The sequence below is a fragment of the Diceros bicornis genome, chromosome 2, assembly GCF_020826845.1.
Source record: "Diceros bicornis minor isolate mBicDic1 chromosome 2, mDicBic1.mat.cur, whole genome shotgun sequence".
NCBI classification, from domain to species: domain Eukaryota; kingdom Metazoa; phylum Chordata; class Mammalia; order Perissodactyla; family Rhinocerotidae; genus Diceros; species Diceros bicornis.
In genome coordinates, this window is record NC_080741.1 from 41284368 (window position 1) to 41304064 (window position 19697).

At 47.3% G+C, this 19697-nt stretch overlaps 1 protein-coding gene across 6 annotated transcripts in view; it reads left to right on the forward strand.

Annotated features, from left to right (window-relative positions):
* The first annotated feature begins 9170 nt into the window (after positions 1-9170).
* Positions 9171-19697, forward strand: part of ACVR2B (activin A receptor type 2B) — a 30897-nt gene continuing 20370 nt past the window's right edge. For 2 of the 6 annotated variants that reach the window (XM_058555303.1, XM_058555312.1), the window contains exon 1: positions 13838-14541. In XM_058555303.1, the coding sequence (XP_058411286.1) occupies positions 14427-14541 (115 nt within the window). In that variant the 5' untranslated portion in view covers positions 13838-14426. Of the gene's footprint in view, positions 9577-13833; positions 14542-19697 lie in introns of those variants that run through there. The other 4 variants (XM_058555320.1, XM_058555352.1, XM_058555330.1 and 1 more) reach the window with 4 other exon arrangements.

The window sequence follows — 19697 nt, forward strand, 5'->3', positions numbered from 1 at the left end:
GCATGGCTGACGAATAGTGTAGGTTTGTTCCCAGGATCCGAACCTGGGAACATGGGCTGCCAAAGGGAGCGTGCCAAACTTAACCACTATGCCATGGGGCTGGCCCCAATTCTCCATTTTAATAAATGTTAGAAGACAAACAATTTTATTATAGCTGCTGAAAAGTTCTTTGAGAAAATTTAACACTCATTTCTGATTTTTTAAAAGACAGGATAAAAGCCAGCATGTACTTAAGGAGGAAACACTAGAGTCATTCCTGCTAGAATCAGGAATAAGTCAAGGATGTCCACCATCTCCACTTCCATTAAATAGTGTATTAAATGTAGCAGCCAATGCATTCAGACCGGAGAGAACCAAAGCATAAGAATAGGAAAGGAAGAGAGAAAACTTAAGAGAATCAATGCTAAAACTAATGCATGTAATAAGAAAATTCAGTAAAGTGTCAGGATGTAAGTTTTAATATAAAGAGATCAGTGTTCATATATACAATCAATAAAAATTACATGTTATGAAGGACAGGAGCCCAATTACAATAGCAACAAAAAAGTTAAAATACTTAGAAACAGAGCTAACATTTGAAGAAAATTTTAAAACATTCCTGAAAGATAAAAATAGACTTGAGCAAAAGGATACTCAGAATCACAAAGATTTAATGTGATCCAAACAAAAACACCAACCTTTGGGGGGCAAGTTTCCTAAATCTAGACAAGGTGATTCTAAAGTTCATTTGGAAAATCACACAATCTGAAATTGCTAGGAAAACTCTGAAAAAGAAGTTCAATGAGGGCATACCATCTCTGTTAGATAATGAAACATATTATAAAGGTTCTATTTTTAAAAATGTGTTATTGGTTCAGGAATAGACAGTTCAAAACACAGGGGAAAGATAGACTTTTAAGTACATAATGTTATGAAAACTGGATAGCCATATGGGAAAATACAGAATTAGACTCATGCCTCATATCATATACCAGGATAAATTCCAAATGCATCAGAAATCTGGGGCCGGCTCCATGGCGTAGTGGTTAAGTGCGCGCGCTCCGCTACTGGCGGCCCGAGTTCGGATCCCGGGCACGCAGTGAGGCACCGCTTCTCTGGCCATGCTGAGGCTGCGTCCCACATACAGCAACTAGAAGGATGTGCAACTATGACATACAACTATCTACTGGGGCTTTGGGGAAAAAAAGGAGGAGGATTGGCAATAGATGTTAGCTCAGAGCCGGTCTTCCTCAGCAAAAAGAGGAGGATTAGCATGGATGTTAGCTCAGGGCTGATCTTCCTCACACACACACAAAAAAGAAATCTAAATATAAAAGTAAAACCATAGAAATCCTAGAAGAAAACATGGATAAATTCATTTATAATCTGGGAGTGGGGAAAGTCTCTCATGTCTCAAAATCCAAAAGCCAAAAATATAAAGATTCATATATTTGACTACATAAAAATTAATTTTTTTTGTCATGGTAAAAAAAAACTCACAAGAATAATCAAAGGACAAATGGCAAGCTGGGAGAAAATATTTGCAGTTTATATCAAAGGCAAAGGGCTAGTCCTCCTAATATATAAAAAACTCTTAGAAATTGAAAAGAAAAAGAACAGAAACCCAATAGAAAAATGGTCAGAAACAAACAGCAGCAGCAAAATATGGACAGTTATTAGAGAAATGCAAATACTTTTTAAGCATATTTTATAATGCTCCTCATTCATGATACCATTTTTCACTATAAAATTGACAAAATCCAAAAGTTTGATAAAATGCTCTGTTACCAAGGTTGTGGCTGGGAGGAGGGCAACTTTAAGCAGTCGCTTTTGTGGAATGGAATTTGGCAACATCTCACAAAACTAAATAGGAATGCGATCTAACAATTCCACTAGGAACCTGCACAAAGACACAACACCAACATACAAAACAACATCTATACAAGATTATTTATTGTGTAATTATTCATAATAGCAAAATATTTGGAAAAAAGCAAATCTTCATTAATATAGGACTGATTGAATGGATTACGGTACATCCACACTATGAATAGGGATGAGAAAGATCAATATGTACTGATGTGGAGTGATTTCCACAAACACGGGACAGGTCTCTAGTTAGTTCTTTAACTCACCTCAGCAAAGTTTTAAAGTTTTTAGTGTACATATATTATACATATTTTGTTAAATTCATCCCTAGTTATTTAAGTACATTAAAAAAATTGTAGTAAAATATATATAAAATAGAATTTACCATTTAACCTTTTTTTTTTTTAAAGATTTTATTTATTTATTTTTTCCCCCCAAAGCCCCAGTAGATAGTTGTGTGTCATAGCTGCACATCCTTCTAGTTGCTGTATGTGGGATGCAGCCTCAGCATGGCCAGAGAAGTAGCGCGTCGGTGCGAGCCCGGGATCCGAACCCGGGTCGCCAGCAGTGGAGCGCACTCACTTAACCACTAAGCCACAGGGCCGGCCCCCCATTTAACCATTTTTAAGTGTACAATTCAGTGGCATTAGGGACATACACAATGTTGTGCCAGAACTTTTTTATGATCCCAAACTGAAACTCTTTAATCATTAAACCACAACTTCCATTCCTCCTACCCCAGCCCCTGATAACCACTTTTCTCCTTTCTGTTTCTATGAATTTACCTATACAAGGTACCCCATATAAGTGGAGTTATACAACATGTGTCCTTTTATGTCTGGTTTATTTCACATAGCATAATTTTTTCAAGGTTCAAACGTGGATGAATAATAATATTCCATTGTACGTATACACCACATTTTATTTATCTATTCATCCGCTGATGGACATTTGAGTTGTTTCACCTTTTGGATATTGTGAATAATGCTGCTATGAATGTTGCTGTACAAATATCTGTCCATCCCTGCTTTCAGTTCTTTTGGGTGTATACCCAGAAGTGGAATTGTTGGGTCATATGGTAATTCTCTGTTTAACTTTTTGAGGAGCTGCCATACTGTTTTATACAGCAGCTGCACTATTTTACATTCCCATCAATAATGCGGGGGATCCAATTTCTCCACATCCTTGTCAGCACTTGTTATTTTCTGTTGTTTTTTTTTGTTTTTGATAATAACCATCTTAATGGGTGTGAAGTGGTATCTCATTGTTTTGATTTGTATTACTCCAATGACTAGTGATGTTGAGCATCTTTTCATGTGCTTATTGGCTATTTGTATATACTTAATGTTTTCTGATGCTGATGTAAGGGTATTTAATTTTTCACTTTTCAGTGGTTTATTTCTAGCTTATAGAAATACTATATGGTATCATTTCTAGCATATAGACATTGATTTTTGTTTGATTTTGTGTCTTATAATCTTACTAAATTCACTTATTAGTTTTGGTAGTATTGTGTACTAGTAGAATATATAGGATTTTCTACATATGTCATGTCATCTGTGAAAAAGAGATTATTTTACTTCTTCCTTTCCAATCTTTATTTCTTTCTCTTGACTTATTGCAATGGCTAGAACATCCAGTATAATGTTGACTACAAGTGGGCAGAGTAGTCATCCTTGCCTTGTTCCTGATCTTAGGAGACTTTTTTTTTTTAAACTATAAACTGCATGTTAGCTATAAAACTACATGTTAGCTATAAAGAGTGTGTGTGTTTATCCTCCTCGGGGTTTATTCAGCTTTTTGGGTCTGTGGAATTATATTTTTCATCAAATCTGGAAAAATTTTGGCCATTGTTTCTTCAAATATTTTTTCTGTTTTCCTCAAGATTTCAGTTAGACATGTTAGACAATTTGATATTGTTCCACATGTCATAGAGTCTCTGTTCCCTTTTTTCCAGTCTTTTTTTCTCCTCACACTTAATTTTGGCTAGTTCCTATGGCTATATGGATTCATGGATCTTCAAATTCATGGATCTTATTTTTCTGTAGTCTCTAATCTGCTATCAATTCCATCCAATTAATCTTTGTTTATTAAAAAATATATTATATTTCTTTTATCTCCAAAAAGTCCATTTTTAAAATATTTTCATCTTCTCTTCATTATGTTCATATTTCCCTTAAATCTTTGAGCATATTTACAATAGCTTTTAAAAAATCCTTGACTGGGCCAGCCCCGTGGCTTAGCGGTTAAGTGCGCGCGCTCCACTGCTGGCGGCCCGGGTTCGGATCCTGGGTGTGCACCGACGCACCGCTTGTCAAGCCATGCTGAGGCCGCGTCCCACATACAGCAACTAGAAGGATGTGCAGCTATGACATACAACTATCTACCGGGGCTTTGGGGGAAAAAAAATCCTTGACTGATCATTCCATCATCTCTGTCATTTCTTTCTGTTTCTATTGACTGATTTTTCTCCTGCTTATGGGTCACATTTTCCTGCTACTTCTCATGTCTAGTAATTTTTTATCAGATGGGCATTGTATATTTTTTTTATCACAGAGTGCCAGATTTGTTGAATTCCTTTAATAAGTGTTAGAGTTTTGTCTGGTAGCTACTTAAGTTACTTATAGATCAGCTTGATCGTTTCAAGGCTGGGTAATGTGGGTTTACAGTAGCCTTTATGCTAGGGTGAATTTAGCTCCACTACTATGGAGTGACCCTCTGAGTCTCCACTCTGAGTGTCGTGGGTGTTCAATGAGGACTTTCCACTTTGGCCGGTTAGAATTAAAACCTTCCCTATCCTGTGTGGGTTCTTGGAGCTATTCAACTTGTAGCTCTTCTGTCTTTCTTTCCCTCACCTCATGGAGATTCATTCTATGTATGTGAAACATAGAATTCAGCAAAGACCCAAGGAGACTCCTCTGCAGATCTCCAGCTTTCTCTAGGCAGTTCTTCCTCTCTTGTACTCTGCTCCTTAAATTTGCTGCAGCCTTCCTGATCTCCAGTCTTTCTCTCTGTCCTCAACTTTACAAGGTTGCCAGGCTCTGCTTGGGATGTGCTCCCTGCCTTGCGGACTGGAATTCGTCTCCAGGCAGAAAGCAGGAGCAATCATAAGGCTCACTTCATTTGTTTCTCTTCCCTCAGGGATTACAGCATTGTACCGTAGCCAAAAATAGTTGCCTCCTTTATTTTGTCCAGTTTTCTTATTGTTATGGCAGAAAGTATGGAAGTAAAAAATCTTATCCAGCTCTATTTTGGTTCCACTTCCAGCAGTTTCTCCTCAATGTAGGAATCTGACCTAAAAGGGACGCCTGGCTGGTCAGTTTTAAGAGTGCACAGGAGCAGACTGTTCCAGCTCTTTCTGTTGTTACCAGAGTCTCCTTGCATTCACTTGCTATTGGGTTGGGAAAAACCCCTCCCAGTTTCACCTACTGTTCTTAAGTTATTGAGCTTGCTTTCCAACGAATATCTCTAAGCTATTTTGGTTTTCTGTGGTTCCTGGGTACCTCATACACCCTGTTGTGTTTCTCAGCTTCCCCTCGCACAGATGCTAGTACATGAAGCTTTTATTGCTGTTGGTAGTTGGTAGTTTGTCTCCATTTGCTTGTATTTTGAGGGAAAGCTTGTCACCGATTTTTATCGTAAAAGTACATGGATTTTCCATTTGTTTTTCACGTAGTCGCTCTGTGTTTTGATGTGAGAATTTTGGAATATTCAAAAATTATGCAGCCGCCAACCAAGCCACCACCTTCTCAGAATCTGGTAGAAATTTTAAGAGCCAGCACGTAATTTACCATGCTCTCTTCCCTCTGTCTCTGCAAGAGTAGAAGCATGTATCCAAATGTAGCCTCCATTGCAATGAGTACAGCTTGCTTGGTGACCCACTATGGATATTTAGCATGAGTGAGAAAAAAAATTTTAAGCCATTGAGGTTTGAGGATTTTCCATTGCCACAGCATAATCTAATCTATTTTGAGAGTTAGAGAGTGTTACCTTTCCACTAAGCCAATTCATTTAGTTGACCTTAAGGTAGCCACCATTAAGTAAAGAGAGGGAGTAGGGAGAAGAAGTATGGGGGCAAGGAAGAAAAGAAATAAAACAACTTGAGAACTATGTCTAGGAAATAACTTTCAACGTTGTTGATGGTACATAGAATAGATTGGAAACAGATAGCTTACTAAATTTGGGAGGAATTATATTTCCAAAGAAACCATGCACACACACACCCCATTATACAGTGTGAATGGTAACCCCCTGAAGTTGTTTAATGTGATACTGTTGTACCTAAATTACCCACTAATATATATTATCCCATATCTCTCACAATTACCCACAATAGCATATCTGTTAACCAGGGTGCCTCAGAAGCTCACTGAAGAGGTCTCCAAATAAAATTACAAAAATTGTGGTTACTTGAAGAGTTTATCTTGCCAAATAAATGCATTTAACCCTCACAATAAAATGCATTCTAGTTATGCAGATACCAAATTGTATTATAATGCTGTAGTTTTCCATCTTCTTTCATTAGTTTGATGCTGAAGGGTGCGATACTCAATTGTTTCTTCCCAATTCCTTGGTTTCTGACCTTGATCTCTGAGGAAGGGAGAGACCAGGGGAAGAGTGGTCCTAACACATGGATGCCTGAATGGCAGAACTCCCTGCCACAAGTTTTATAGTGGACATTTGTTGGTTTTTTGCCTTTCAGTTTCCAGTCGCCCCATGTCCGATATCAAATGTGGTATTTTGTACACTTGTAGTTCAAAAGAACAGAAAACCCAAACCAAACTTGCTTTTCAGCTATCCATCATCAACTTTTTCAGCCAGCCTAGTATTTGCTCAATGGGCTCATGAACAAAATGGGCAGAGACAGAAGCTAATCCCTTAAGCTCAGGAACATGAATTTCAGCTCTCCAAGAGAATCAGGGGAAGAATATTCCAGCAGTGGCAACGGGGATTGCAGGGGGTCTAAGGCAGAAACAACCTTAATGTGTGTGAGGAACAGAAAGCAGGCCACTGTTTCTGGCTGATAATGGTGAGATGGGAGAGGAAGAGGGGCTGATTATGTAGCGCTTGGTTACCTATCGTAACACAAAACCACAGGAGGATTTTAAGAAAGGGAGTAATATGATATGAGTTCCATTTTTAAAAGATCATTTCAGTTGCTGTATAGAAGATGAATTATAGCCAGGCAAGAATGGAAGCAGGTGACCAGTTATGATCCCTTTCAGTTCCCTGGTGTTTCAGTGGTCCAGATGAGAGATGTGGGTGGTGATAGTATACATGGAAATAAGTGGCTGGATAGTGGATGTTTTTGAAGCCAACTTGCTGATGGACCAAATATGGGAGGAATCAAGAATGACTCATTAAGTTTTGATTTGAGCAATTGGTTATAACATTGATTCAGACAGGGACAACTGTGGGAGGAGTAGATTTATGGGGAAAATGAGGAATTCTCTTATGGCTAGGTCAAGTTCAAGATGCCAAGTTCAAGCTGCCAAATAGAGACGTCAAGTAGGCAATTGGATATACAAATTTGGAGTTCCCAGAGACGTCAGGGTGGAAGACACAGATGTGTTGGCAACTTGGACCACCCGGAGCTCTTATTGTGATACCTGACCTGGTGTGAAGAAGAGAGGAACCAGGCAATCTAATTGTTGGCACATGGATTATAGTTGATACCTTTCAGTAGGGAGGACCCAGTGATTTATCTTCCCTAGAAAAGACGCTTAGTCTGGATATGCAGTTGCTTTCCCTGCCATCATGTGTCTATCAGTATAGCCTCCTGTGGGATTATCAAATATCTTATACATAGCCAAGGTATCCCCTACTACACTGCTTCTTGCTCAGCACACAGCAGCATTCAATCCTGTGTTAAAAGGCCTATATAATGGGTCACCTGTAGGGGTTGTGGCAAGGAGGGGCTGTCACTTTCGACATAGGACTTTCCAGAACTGGAAGGGACCACTAGAGACCCAGAAATCTTTCTGGGTAGTGACTCCAAAGTGTGGTCCCTGAGGTGTTTCTGATGCTTTGGAAACTGGGGGTAGTGGACACTCGTTTCAATTTCAGCCAAAGCAATATACATTCTATATGGTGGACTTTTACATAGATTTTATTTGAATAAGGTTTCGGCCATTTAAAAAATGCAAAGCACGGAAGGAGTCTAACCTCTTCACTTCCTGTATGAGGAAACTGAGGTTCAGAGAGATGAAATAACTCAGACTTCTAGGCACCACTTCCCTCCTGGCTGCTTGTCCCTGCTCCTGCCCTGCTCCAAGAAACGCTGTGACAAGTCAGGAGAAGCCTGAGGACAATTTCTGTATCCAACGTTCCTGCACCTCATCCCTGAACTATGATAGGCTTTCCCCTTTTACCTGGGAGCCCCATCATGACCCTCCCAAGCTCTGGTTGTGTGATAAGGACGGTGGAATCTGAGCTGGAGAACAGCGGGCCCCCAAGGAGGAACCTGAGGGTGCGGAGGGCAGCCGAGCCACTCGCTAGACAAGATCTTCAACTCTGAGGACTGGAGACAACTGAGAACAGCTTGGAGGTGCAGATTGAAGCGGGGGGTGGGTGGGAATTCTGAGGACCACTTGGGGTAAGGGTGGAGAATCAAATAGTCAGAGGCCCTTTTCCACCTGCTGCTGCTCTGCGCGGCCGGGCTCCGCGCCGTCCCTGCCTTGGATGGGTCCAACTACAGCATCTCCAGCTGTCCCTTTGTGTGTGTGGGGTGGGGTTGCAGACGTGGGGGACCACTTGTCATTTCAGAGAAGTCAGCCTTTTTCTGCTGATTAGTTCACCCATCAATAAAGACACGACTCTCCTATGGTTCATTGTGACCCCCATTTCACAGGGAAACGGAGGCGCAGAGGGGAATCCAGGCCAGAGTCCGGGGGCTGGCCATCCACTCCGGGGTCGCAGGGCAGCACGAGTTCGGGAGCATGGGCTCCAGCGCGTGGAGCAAGAATCTCGGGTGCGGCGGCCACGGGCTCCCGGGGCAAAGTGGTCCAGGGTGCAATCCCGCCACCTCTGTCTGCGCACCCAGCCTCGTCTTCCAGCTCCACGGTTTGCACGCATCCTCCCGGAGGGCGCGGGCTGGGGGCGGGGCCTCCTTGTTGTTGTTTCTCTGGGGCCCCGCCCCTGAGGGGGGCGCGGACCACGCGGCTAGAGGGCCCGCCTCCCCTCCCCCTCCCCCTCCCCGCCCAGCTCGCCCGCCTCTTTGTATCCAACATCCGGGTTTCCCCGCTGGCTCGGCTCCGCGGCCACGGCTCAGGAGCCATTTTGGACTCGGTTCAGCTCCCCTCCCCCCACCCCTCCCCCCGTTCATGGCCCCTCCGGACTCGGCCCCTGCGCCCGGGGCCCGGGCCCAGCCCCGCCGCGCTATGCCCGAGTCGGGCGCGCCCCGGCCCGCGCCCCGCCGCCGCCCCCCGGCCCCTGCGTCGCCCCGGAGCCCGGGCCGCAGCCTGCGCCGCCCGCAGCAGCCGTGAGCCCGGCCCCGCCGCCTGGCCCTTGGAGCCTGCACGCTGCCCGGGGACGAAGGCGCAGGAAGCGCGCGGGGAACGGGACCGAAGGAAGGAGCGGGAAGGAGAGCGCAGCCGCCGCCGGGCCCTGCGCGCCCCGGGAGCGCCGCGCGGCCCTGCCCGCGGGCTCCGGGTGTCCGCGGGGCGGCGCCGCGGAACATGACGGCGCCCTGGGCGGCCCTCGCCCTCCTCTGGGGATCGCTGTGCGCGGGTAAGGACGAGGCGCGGCGTGCGGGGTGCGGGGAGGGCGAGCCGGGCTGGCCTCGGGCGCCGCACGGTGTTGACCAACAAAGGGCGGGCCCGCGGCCTCCTCGCCGCGCCACCTGCACCTAGCTTACACCTCCCGGGGCGGGGACTAGGGGCGCGCTGGGCGCCCCGCTCGCCGATCTTAGGAGGACGGTCTTGTCTGTACGGCGGCCTGCGGGGCTCCGGTTCGCGGGGGCGACCCCATGATGGGGGCGGGACCTGGAGCCCCAGGGTCCGGGTTCAGGATACGCGGGCGCCTGGAACCCAGGGAGAGGGAGAGGAAAACCGGAGCGTGGGGAGGGTGGCCAAGCGGGGCGGGCAGATCTAATCCGAGGGTGGCGGGATTGTAGGTGCAGCAGCTGCTGGGGGCAGGGCTGCGCGACCTTCAAAGCCACGAAGTGTTGCGAAGCGAAGGGGGTTGCTTCACACAGCCCGGCGGGGTCCTCTGCACCCCATCCCACCAACGTCTGCGTCGTTCCCCGAAAGGCGGGCCGTTGGCATCAGCTCCCAACTGCGCCCGCTTTCCCTGCGGCGGGCCTCAGGACGCTAGGTGCGGCCGCCCTGCGGGACCGCTTTGTTTTGGGCGCCTGGGAGGGGAGGTGAGGCGAGAAGAAAAGCCAACATGTCCCAGTTCGTTCTGGCCTCCGGGAAGCACGTGGCGGGGGTGGGTGACCCGCGGGGCTAGCGTTCGGCTCGCGTGTGTGTGGGTGCAGGTGTATATACGCGGAGTTTCGGAAAAGCGCTTTTTCCTCAAGGCCGAAGCACTGATTTTCCTCTTCTAGCGGTGCTGGGGCGCGCCCAACGCAGGTGTGCGCGCAGGGACCGCCTGTGGGAAACGTGGGGAGCTGCGCAGTGAAGCTCTAGGGAGAAGCCTGGGGCGGCGGGTGCGCGGTAGGCCGGGAGCTGGGTCCTGCGCGTCTTTGTTCCCAGCCCCCATTACACATGCAGCGCGGGTCCCCCGCCGCCCGCGGTGGCAGCAGCGCGGAGTCTGGGAAACCCTCGAAGGGCGGGGCCGGGTGCGCGAGGGCGGGGCTGGGATCCCCGCGCTGCTGCGGGCGTGGGGATCCGGGATCTCCATCCCATCGCCACCTCTACTCTAATCGCCTGCTTTACGGTATAGCGTGGCTTAGCTGTCCGCACCGAAAGCCAGTGAGTTGTCGGTGTGGGGATTGGAGCTAAGTAGCCTGAGTGCAGGGTCCAGAGGACAGAGACCCTCTTATTGGTACCTCGGAACGATGTGGGAGGGGGCATCATGGCTCTTGTGGAGCCATTTTCTGTGTGGCAGAAGCGAAGTGGTGGTGGTGTTGAACTTGTTTCTCTCTCTGTCTTTTAAGTGCTGCTTTGAGATGCTTTTTCCCAAGAATGAGAGCTCTGAAGTGAAAGGAAAGCATTGGTCTCTAGGGGGGTGGGCGGGAGCAAGCCGACTTAATAGGCACCAGCAGCCTACCTGGCTGTCTCTAGATTCCTCCTGGAGGTGCCTGGGTTCTTCTAAGCCCAAGCCTGCAGAGGGGGCCTCCTCCTAGGACAGGACAGCCTCAAACCTGGAACCTTCTCCTTAATTTGTCTCAGTCTGGCCTCACCAGTCTCACCTCCCTCCCTGTTGAGGCAGGGCAGAGTTGAATTGGGCCCCTGGAAGGACTGTATTTCTCTCCTCTTCCCCCTGCTCCCCACTCCTGGCTTGGGTAGTGCTGAGCAGTGTACCCTGCAAGGTGGGGCAGCTGGAGCTAGACTGGAGTCCCATCACCTGTGTTCTTGCCCTGGGAGGAAGGTGGGGGTCACCATCTTCTAGTCGCCACTGCCCTGATTTATGAGGAATTATGGGAAGAGCTGCCCCAGGCCCAGGTTGGGGGCAGAGCTGGCCTTCCTGTTCCTTTGACTTCGTGAATGCCCTTCCTTCAAGCTCCTGGCTTGCTGTTTAGAATTACCCCCACCCCCTGTGGCACACAGTGCCCTTGTAGAAGGAAGATCTAGGATAGCACTGTCCAACAGAAATATAGTGTGAACCAGATATATAACTTAAAATTTTCTAGTAGTCATGTTAATAAAAGGAAAAAGAAACAGGTGTTTCTTTTAGGGCTGCTATAACAAAATACCATAGACTGGGTGACTTAGCCAAATTTATTTTCTCACAGGTCTGGAGCCTGGAAGTCCAAGATGAGTGTGCCAGGGTTCTGGTGAGGGCCTTCTTCCTAGCTTGCAGATGGCTGTCTTCTCACTGTGTCCTCACGGGGCCTTTCCTTGGTGCTGGTGGGGAGAGAGAGAGAGAGAGAGTTTTTTCTTTCTTCCTCTTCCACTAACCCCATCATGAGGGCCCCACCCTCATGAACCATTTTAACTCAAATTATCTTCCAAATATCATCATACTGGGTGTTAGGGTTTCAACATATGAATTTTGAGGGAACATAGTATAGTCCATAACAAAGTGAAATTAACTTTAATGGTATATTTTATTTAACCTAATATATACAAAATAATCATTTCACTATGTAATCAGTATTAAAATAATGAGAATAAAAGAATAAAATAAATTCTTTTTGTTGTACTGTCATGAAAATCTAGTGTGTATTTTATACTTACAGAACATGTCAGTTCACACTTGCCACGTTTCAAGTGCTCCGTAGTCACATTTGGCTGGTGGCTACCATACTGGATGGCACGGGCCTAGAAGAAAAGGTGGAATTCGTGCTGTAATAGTGGCACATGGTGCTTGTTACAAGATCAGTGTTCAGTTAGTTCTGCAAGTCTTTTGTGTTCTGTGCCTGGCCCGGTGTCCTTGGGAAAAAAGTCATCTGGCTCTTGCCTTGCACTGGACATCCCAGACACACATCTCTGTGTGCCACAAGAACTCCGGACATCTGCTTCTGTACTTGGGGTTCAGATTGGAGCCTGTGGGGCGGGGTGAAGAGTGTTCTGGTGGAATGTTGGGAGCCACTGGTGGGGAAAGAGGACCTGACTCCTGTCTGCCCCATCAGGAAGTGCAGGCCTTGACTGCCCCAAGCCGTCCTCATTGGCTGGCTACTTTCTGACCCAAAGATGTTGTCCATTTTCTTAGGGGAGAAGTGTGTGTGTGATGAGTCAAGTGACCTTCAGGCCCAGTGTAGTGGTTGCTGTCAAGGCCATGTACCACAGAGCCACAGGCCATTGGTGCTCTTCCCCAGGGAAGGGTGTCCTGTGCTACCTGTCCTTATATCTGTGGGCACTCCAGGTTCTCCCTGGCCGGCTGGCCTAGCCTTTGGGAGGAGTGGGCACCCTCCTCAGCTCTTAGAGGCTCTTCCAAGGTAGGTGATGTGAGAAACTCACCCAACCTCCCAGGCCCTACAGCTGGGTGAAAGCATAAGACCCAGAACCCCACGGCCTCGCACAGCTTGGGTGGGCCTCTGTGGTGTACTACCCCACAAGGTCTTTCTGGGCATCGAGAATCCCCAAATAGCACCTGGACCTCCCGTGGCACTTCACCTAAGGAATTTCCTTTGCAAAGAGCCCCCATCCTACACCATGGTCCTTTGTATCATGGGCCCCTCTGAGAACTGATAAAAGCTGTGGACCCTTTCCCCAGGAAAATACAAATCAGGGTGCGAGTGTGTGTGTGCACACATGCACATACACACATTGTGCAGCACACTTGCTGTTTTGCACTGATAACAGGAACCTGTGCCCCCCTGGGTTGGCCTCTGTGAAGTCCTGACTGCCCTGCACATACCCGCTGTACCAGTCCTGAGGGGCAACTTGCTGTCCTTTGGGGGTTCACCGGGCTTGTTCCTACATTGCTGCATCCACTTACCCTGTTCTAGCCACTGGACATGACTTCTTTACTTCTGTCATTTGTGATCTTGCCCAGTGTTCATGTTCCAGCCCTAGTCTCCTCCTCCTCCAGGAAGGCCTCCCCTGAGTACCTATGCATTCAGCCCCCTACCTGGCAGCTCAGGATAAAGTGGGGACCAAGGGACATCAGGTCAGAGATTAGATCCACTTGCGGATACTGGCCTGTTACCGTGGACTGGGATCTGGGGGCCGAGGGGGATCTGGCCTGGGTAATGCTTTTGAGAAGGACACTGAATAGACAGCCCTCAGGTGGGGTCCTGGCTAGGTAGACCTCATTCCAGGACAGAGTTTCTCAACCTTGACACTATTGACAGTTTGGACCCCATGTTTCTTTGTGTGGGGGGGGTGTATGTTGGGGTAGTGGTGAGAGCTGTCTTGTGCACTGTAGGATGTTTAGCAGCTTCCCTGGCCTCTGCCCACTAAATGCTTATAGCACTTCTAATCGTGACAACCGGAAATGTCCTAGGCAGAGGGGGTGCAAAATCACCTCGGGTTGAGAATATCTGCTCTAGAATGTTCTCATGCTTTAAAGAGACAGACGTTTGTGGGAGATGGGGTTAATGGCTAATGTCTGCATACACCCCCCCTCCCATTGTATTCGGGGTGGGATGGTGGATTCTCATCCAAGCCTAGGAGATTCCTCCTTTGATAAACCTGCTCGGCTGTGAGCGTTTGGTTCGAAATGAGTGGTTCTGGAGTACCCGCTGGCCGCCGAGGAGAATCCTGGCGTCCTTGAGTTTTCCCAGAAGAGGTTCGGGTTTCAGGGAGGCGGCGGTTGTGGGTGGCCGGGCAGCCCGCCCGCCTCCCTCTGCCCGCCGCCGTGCGGTCTGCGCCTCGTGCCTCTCCCTCCGCACGCGCAGAATGTCAGGAAGTGCCTGTTGCTGGGGCCTGCGCGCCGCCCCGCAGCCCCTGACTGCTCACTCGGGAGCCGCCGGAGCCGGGGCCGCCCGCGGCGGCCTGCAGGAGCGCGGGGGGTGGTAGCAGGACGCGGGCATGCCCTCTCCCCCGGGCGCGCCGGCGGTGCGGCGCCCCGAGGAGCCACAGAGGCTTTGGGCCTGGAGCTCCGAGCCCGGGGACGCCAGGGCAGGGGGGCAGCCTCTCCGCAAAGGTATGGGCACCAGTCTCTCTCCTGGCCTCGGGGAATTGGAGGGCAGGGCAGATTTCTTCTGGACCTGGGGAGGCGTGGTGGGCAGAACTGCCGGCGCCAGGCGCCAGCCCCGGGGCCCTGACGGAAGGGGTGATCTCTATGGGCGCCTGTGTGTTGGGCTTGGCAGGCTGGCAGCACCCGTGTTTGTGCTCCACTGCTCCCCGGACCGACCCCCAGCTCTGCTAGGGAGGGCTTTCTGGGGGGACTCTTCTCTGATCTTGAACTCAGCAAGACAGCTTGCTGCACTTGGAACTGATTACAGACTGGGTTCTCAGGGTGGGAGGAAGCAGTCTTAAAAGCTTCAGTTTCCAGGTTTTCCACATTCCCCGTGTGTGAAGTGCTTATTTTAAAGGGTTTCTTGCTGGAGTTGAGACTTGCCAGTTCCATCTCTTTTGGGGTCCTTCTGAAGGAAAGACCTTGTTGCCTTCTCAAAATTCTTTTCTTCCCTTGCCTTCTATCACCATTCTTCCTTCAGGAATAGACACCCATCCCCATGTTTAGAGCTTCCTTTTTGATCTTTACCCCCCAGACTCACAGGCCCTTTCCCCCCCAGACCCACAGCCCAAGAGGTACCTGTTCCTTGAGGTCCTAGTGGTGCTGCTCCTGGATGCTCAGGTTGTTGGGTAGTGATGGGGATGAGGGAGAGGAGATGCTGCTGCCTTCTTCTGAGTCTTCGTTTTTTAGGTTTTTCAGTGATATATCTGCCTGAGACAGTGATAGGTACTGGAAACCAACTGATAATGTGGACTGGGATTGTTCTAGGATCAGCCGTGCCTCTTCCTGGCCCAGGATCACTCATGCCTTCGGACAGCCCTATGCTTTACCCTGGTAATTCCAGTCTCGCTGTACACATACATGTGCCTTTTTCAAAGTGTCTCAGGGACTGGCAGCCCTAGCTGAGTGTTTTCATTCACGGACACGTGATTGCTGGGAGCGAGTGTTGGAAAGGAAGCCTGCCCCACTGGGCAGATGTATGGCCCTCCTCCCCCCGGGGACCTTCTCTTGGGGCCTGGCCTGCTGCACAATGGGACTTCTCCTCTCTAGCCAGTTTCTGGGCTGGAGCTGAGGTGTTTTGTGAGGTGAGCTCATGTTCTTGTTTTCAAACGTTCCTTTGCCGACTATTTCAGTTCTACTCTGACAACCAAGGAGTCTAAAATTAGTTCTGGGGAAAGAAAAGGAAGGCTGGTTGGAAACCCAAGCTCTTGGCTGGAGGATGGAGAAGGCTGCTTCCTGGGGTTTGTGGCCGAGCATTTCGGAAGATATGACCAGACCAGCTGTTGTCTGTCCATCCAAGGAGAGGGAGGGGCTCCCTGCTTGCCCCTTAGACCTGAACCAATGAAAACAGGAGGCTGACTTGGAAGCTGACTTTCTTGAGTGTTGATGGCAGGATGTTTTTTACTTCTGGCTTGTGTAGTGGTATACAGTGTTTTCAGGTATGAGGACAATGCCTCTTAATGTTCAGTGTCGTTGACAACCCTCCTTCCATCTTCCTCCCCATTGATTCAGAAAGCATGCATGAGTTCTCAGAGCCTTGGCTGGCAACCATGGGTTAAGAAACCTTTACTTTATGTACTTTTTGGGAATTTCCTTCTCACCCAAGGTTTGACATTCCTTTCGGGTGCTCACAAGCCAGGCAGACCAGGGCCTCATAAGGAGGTCCAGCTTCTCTGTGCCCTGAGGACATAGGGGATCAGGGTTCATCTGCTCTGGGGCTTAGAAAGTAGAGGGACAGAAAGCTTAGAGAGATGAATTCTGGTTTCCCTTTCTACCTGGCTGGCTCCTCCTCTGAACCTCCCATCTGAGAGTGGGTCCTGCAGGCCCGCTCAGGGAAACTAGAGCCAGAGCAGTGCAGTCCTGCCTCCCTGAAAAACGGCTCTCAAACCTCCCCTTACCCAGGGTCTCCTGCTTAGCCACCCTGGGGTATAGTTGGGGGAGTAGAGGTCACTTTAGCCATAACTTCTTTTCCCATTTTCAATTTTATTAATTTTTAGTTTTACAAATAATATATGTACATCAATTGCAGAAATTTAGATGTTAGAGATAAAACCAGGGTCTCTTTTATCACCCCAGTCCCCATTCTCCAGAAGTGAGCCTTCTCGGGTTGGTAGATATCCTTCTAGATATTTTACCTGTGCATCTATAGGAATACTTCAAGAAATAGAGAAGTGTGTGCTTGTTTTTTTACCTAAAATTGTATTGCTCTTTTTCAAACATTTAATTGAAGTATAAAATAAAATACATATAGAACAATGTAATTACCGTGACAGCTTGATGAATTTTCGCAAACTGAATCTGTTCATTTACTTAGCATCCAGATCAAGAATCAGAAATTTACCAGCCCCTCCCCCAGCAAAGCCCTCTCTTGCTCCATTCTAGTCTCTACCTCTGAACCCCTAAGGGTAACCACTATCCTGACTTCTAACAGCATGCGTTAGTATTGCCTGTTTTTGTGTTTTATATGAAAGGAGTCTTATAGAGTGAACTGTTTTGTGTCCATCTTTTGCTCACCATGTTTGTGACTTGCATCTGTGTTGTTGTGTGTCATGGCTTTTTAAATTCAGAGATATGTTTTGGCAATCTTTCTATTATATAGATCTACCTCGATCTTTTTAATAGCTGTGTGAAATTTCAAAGTTTGGGTGTAGACTACATTTTATCTAGTTTCCTATTGATGGGCTTCCTGATTGTATATAGTTTATGCAGATTGTTTCTCAAGAATAGATGACAAGAAGAGGAATTTCTGGGTCATAATGACATGTATATTTTAAATTTTAATAGATACTGATAAATGACTGTACTGTGTTTTTATTTTTTTGAGGCTACCCAGGTGTTGGTATTTGGGGCAGAAGCTGGGTGAGACAGCAGGTGGCCCTCTGCAGCAGTCTGTGAGCACCTCCTCCCCTCCAGAAATGCTAGATTATAGAGATTGGAAATAGCCCACTTCATGAAGGGTGCCTGGACAAGGAGAGTGCTCACTTCTACTGGCCTAGAGTCTGAGGAGAGCCAGAGAAGCTGCTTCCTATGTCTGAGTCTCCTGGTTACTGTGCTTACAGAGGGAGTAAGCAGTGGACTAGAGGATGTGCTGGTCTGGGTTTGAGATAGAGGTGCATGTGTGTGTCTGTGTGTGCTCTCTCGCCATGCTCCATTCTGCCTCTACCCTCCAGAAAGACTGAGGCACTTGCTGAAGGTTGTGAGGAGCTGTGGATACCAGGGCACCACTGGTGAGCCCAGTGCATTTGACAAGATCTTGGCATGGCAGGATCCTGATTTCACATGTGATGATAATGGTGGTAGGGGGTATGGGAGAAACATGTGGAAAAATTATTTTAGAGTCTGATGAGAAGTTTCTCATGACAGAAGGGGCTCTGGTGAGCTGCGGTTCCTGGCTGTGTGCCTAGTTCCCTTGCACAACCTTCTGCCGTGATTGGCTGAAGAATTAGGGAAGACAGTTTGAGATGACTTGTTCTCCAAAGCACCTGCTTTCCTAAATTCCTCCTTCAGCATGCTATCTACTCTTTCACTACTATTTTACTGGAATTCCTTAGGTAAGCCCCTTGTCAGGTCTTGCTTGTGGATTTAGGTGACACTGGATTTGTGGTACTGTTTCTAGTATGAATGACGTCCCAATCAACTTTGCCACATTGTACAGGTGATATGTGCTGTCTTTGTATTAGTCTGTTAGGGCTGCCATAACAGAGTATTATAGACTTGGTGGCTTAAACAATAGAAACCTATTTTCTCACAGTTTTGGAGGCTGGAAGTCCAAGATCAAGGTGCTGGCAGGGTTGGTTTCTAGTCAGGCCTTTCTCCTTGGCTTGCAAATAGCTGCCTTCTTTGCTGTGGCCTCACATGCCTTTTTTCTGTGTGCATATACTCCTGGTGTCTCTTCTCTTCTTATAAGGACACCAGTCCCATTGGATTCACCCTGATGACCTTAATTGACCTTAATTACCTTTTTAAAGGCCTTATCGCCCAGTACGGTCACGTTAGGGGTTATGAATTTTGGGGGGGACACAGTTCAGTCTGTAACAGTGTGAAGTAATAAAGCTGGTTGAAAGTGAATTCTGTTTTCCTCTTGAATTACACTTTGGAATGGAAGTTACCTTTTTCAGGACTCTGCTTGGGGTCTGTTCTTCTTGATTAACACTTTCCATGGGCAATCTTATACTACTGGTGATCTCAGTTTCTGTGTATGTGTAGAGATATCCCCTTTGGGTATTATATGGTCCTCAAAATAAGTCTAAAAGCTGGGTAAAAAGTAGATAATCTTTTGATAATCAGGACCAGCCTTCTTTCTGAAGGCACCTGGAAAAGAGGGACAAATTAAGAAAACATCTCTGGTTGAAAGCATTGTATAACTAAGAACATAGTGAAGACCTACTAGGCCAGGATCTGTGTGAGAACAGAGGCCCTGGGTGGTGACTTTGACATTTGAGTCTGTTTTCAGTCCTTCCATCTGGGCAACTGAGAGGCTGAACATTGCATTTGGTAGCCTTATGGGGCTAGGAAGACAGGAATTGGAGTTCTAAACAGAGGGTGGATATAGTGAACCCCTCCTTTTGGATTGGGACCCCAGAGACATAGGGGTGAGGGGGAGCCAAAAGAACATACACTCTAAAGTTGAATTAAGATGTTCTGGAATTATTGGTGCCCTTAGCTCTCTGCCAGAAGTGCATGTAACATCATTCTAGGAATATAACATCATTCTAGGCCTCAAATTATTTCTGCGAACAATTTTGCATGTATAATAACTGGCTGGTCATTTTAAATAAATAGCCAGCAGAAACATCACAGTTGAAGCAGACCTGGGTGAGCTCCAGATTGGAGTTACACACATGCTGAAAAATAGCAGTGCTCACTATAATCAAGGAAATGAAAGTGGGAATTTCAAAAGAGAGCTATAAAAATATATAACAACCAAATGAAAAATCTGTTGCAGAACTGACCTGTAGACTAACAGAAATTAAGAACTCAGTGAATGATTTTATCAGGAGATTAGGTGCAACTGAAGAGAGAATTAGTGAACCAGAAGGTAGATCAGTAGATAATATGCTAACTGAACCATGGAGAGACAAAAAGATAATACAGAAGAGAGGGAAAGACACACAGAGAATGAA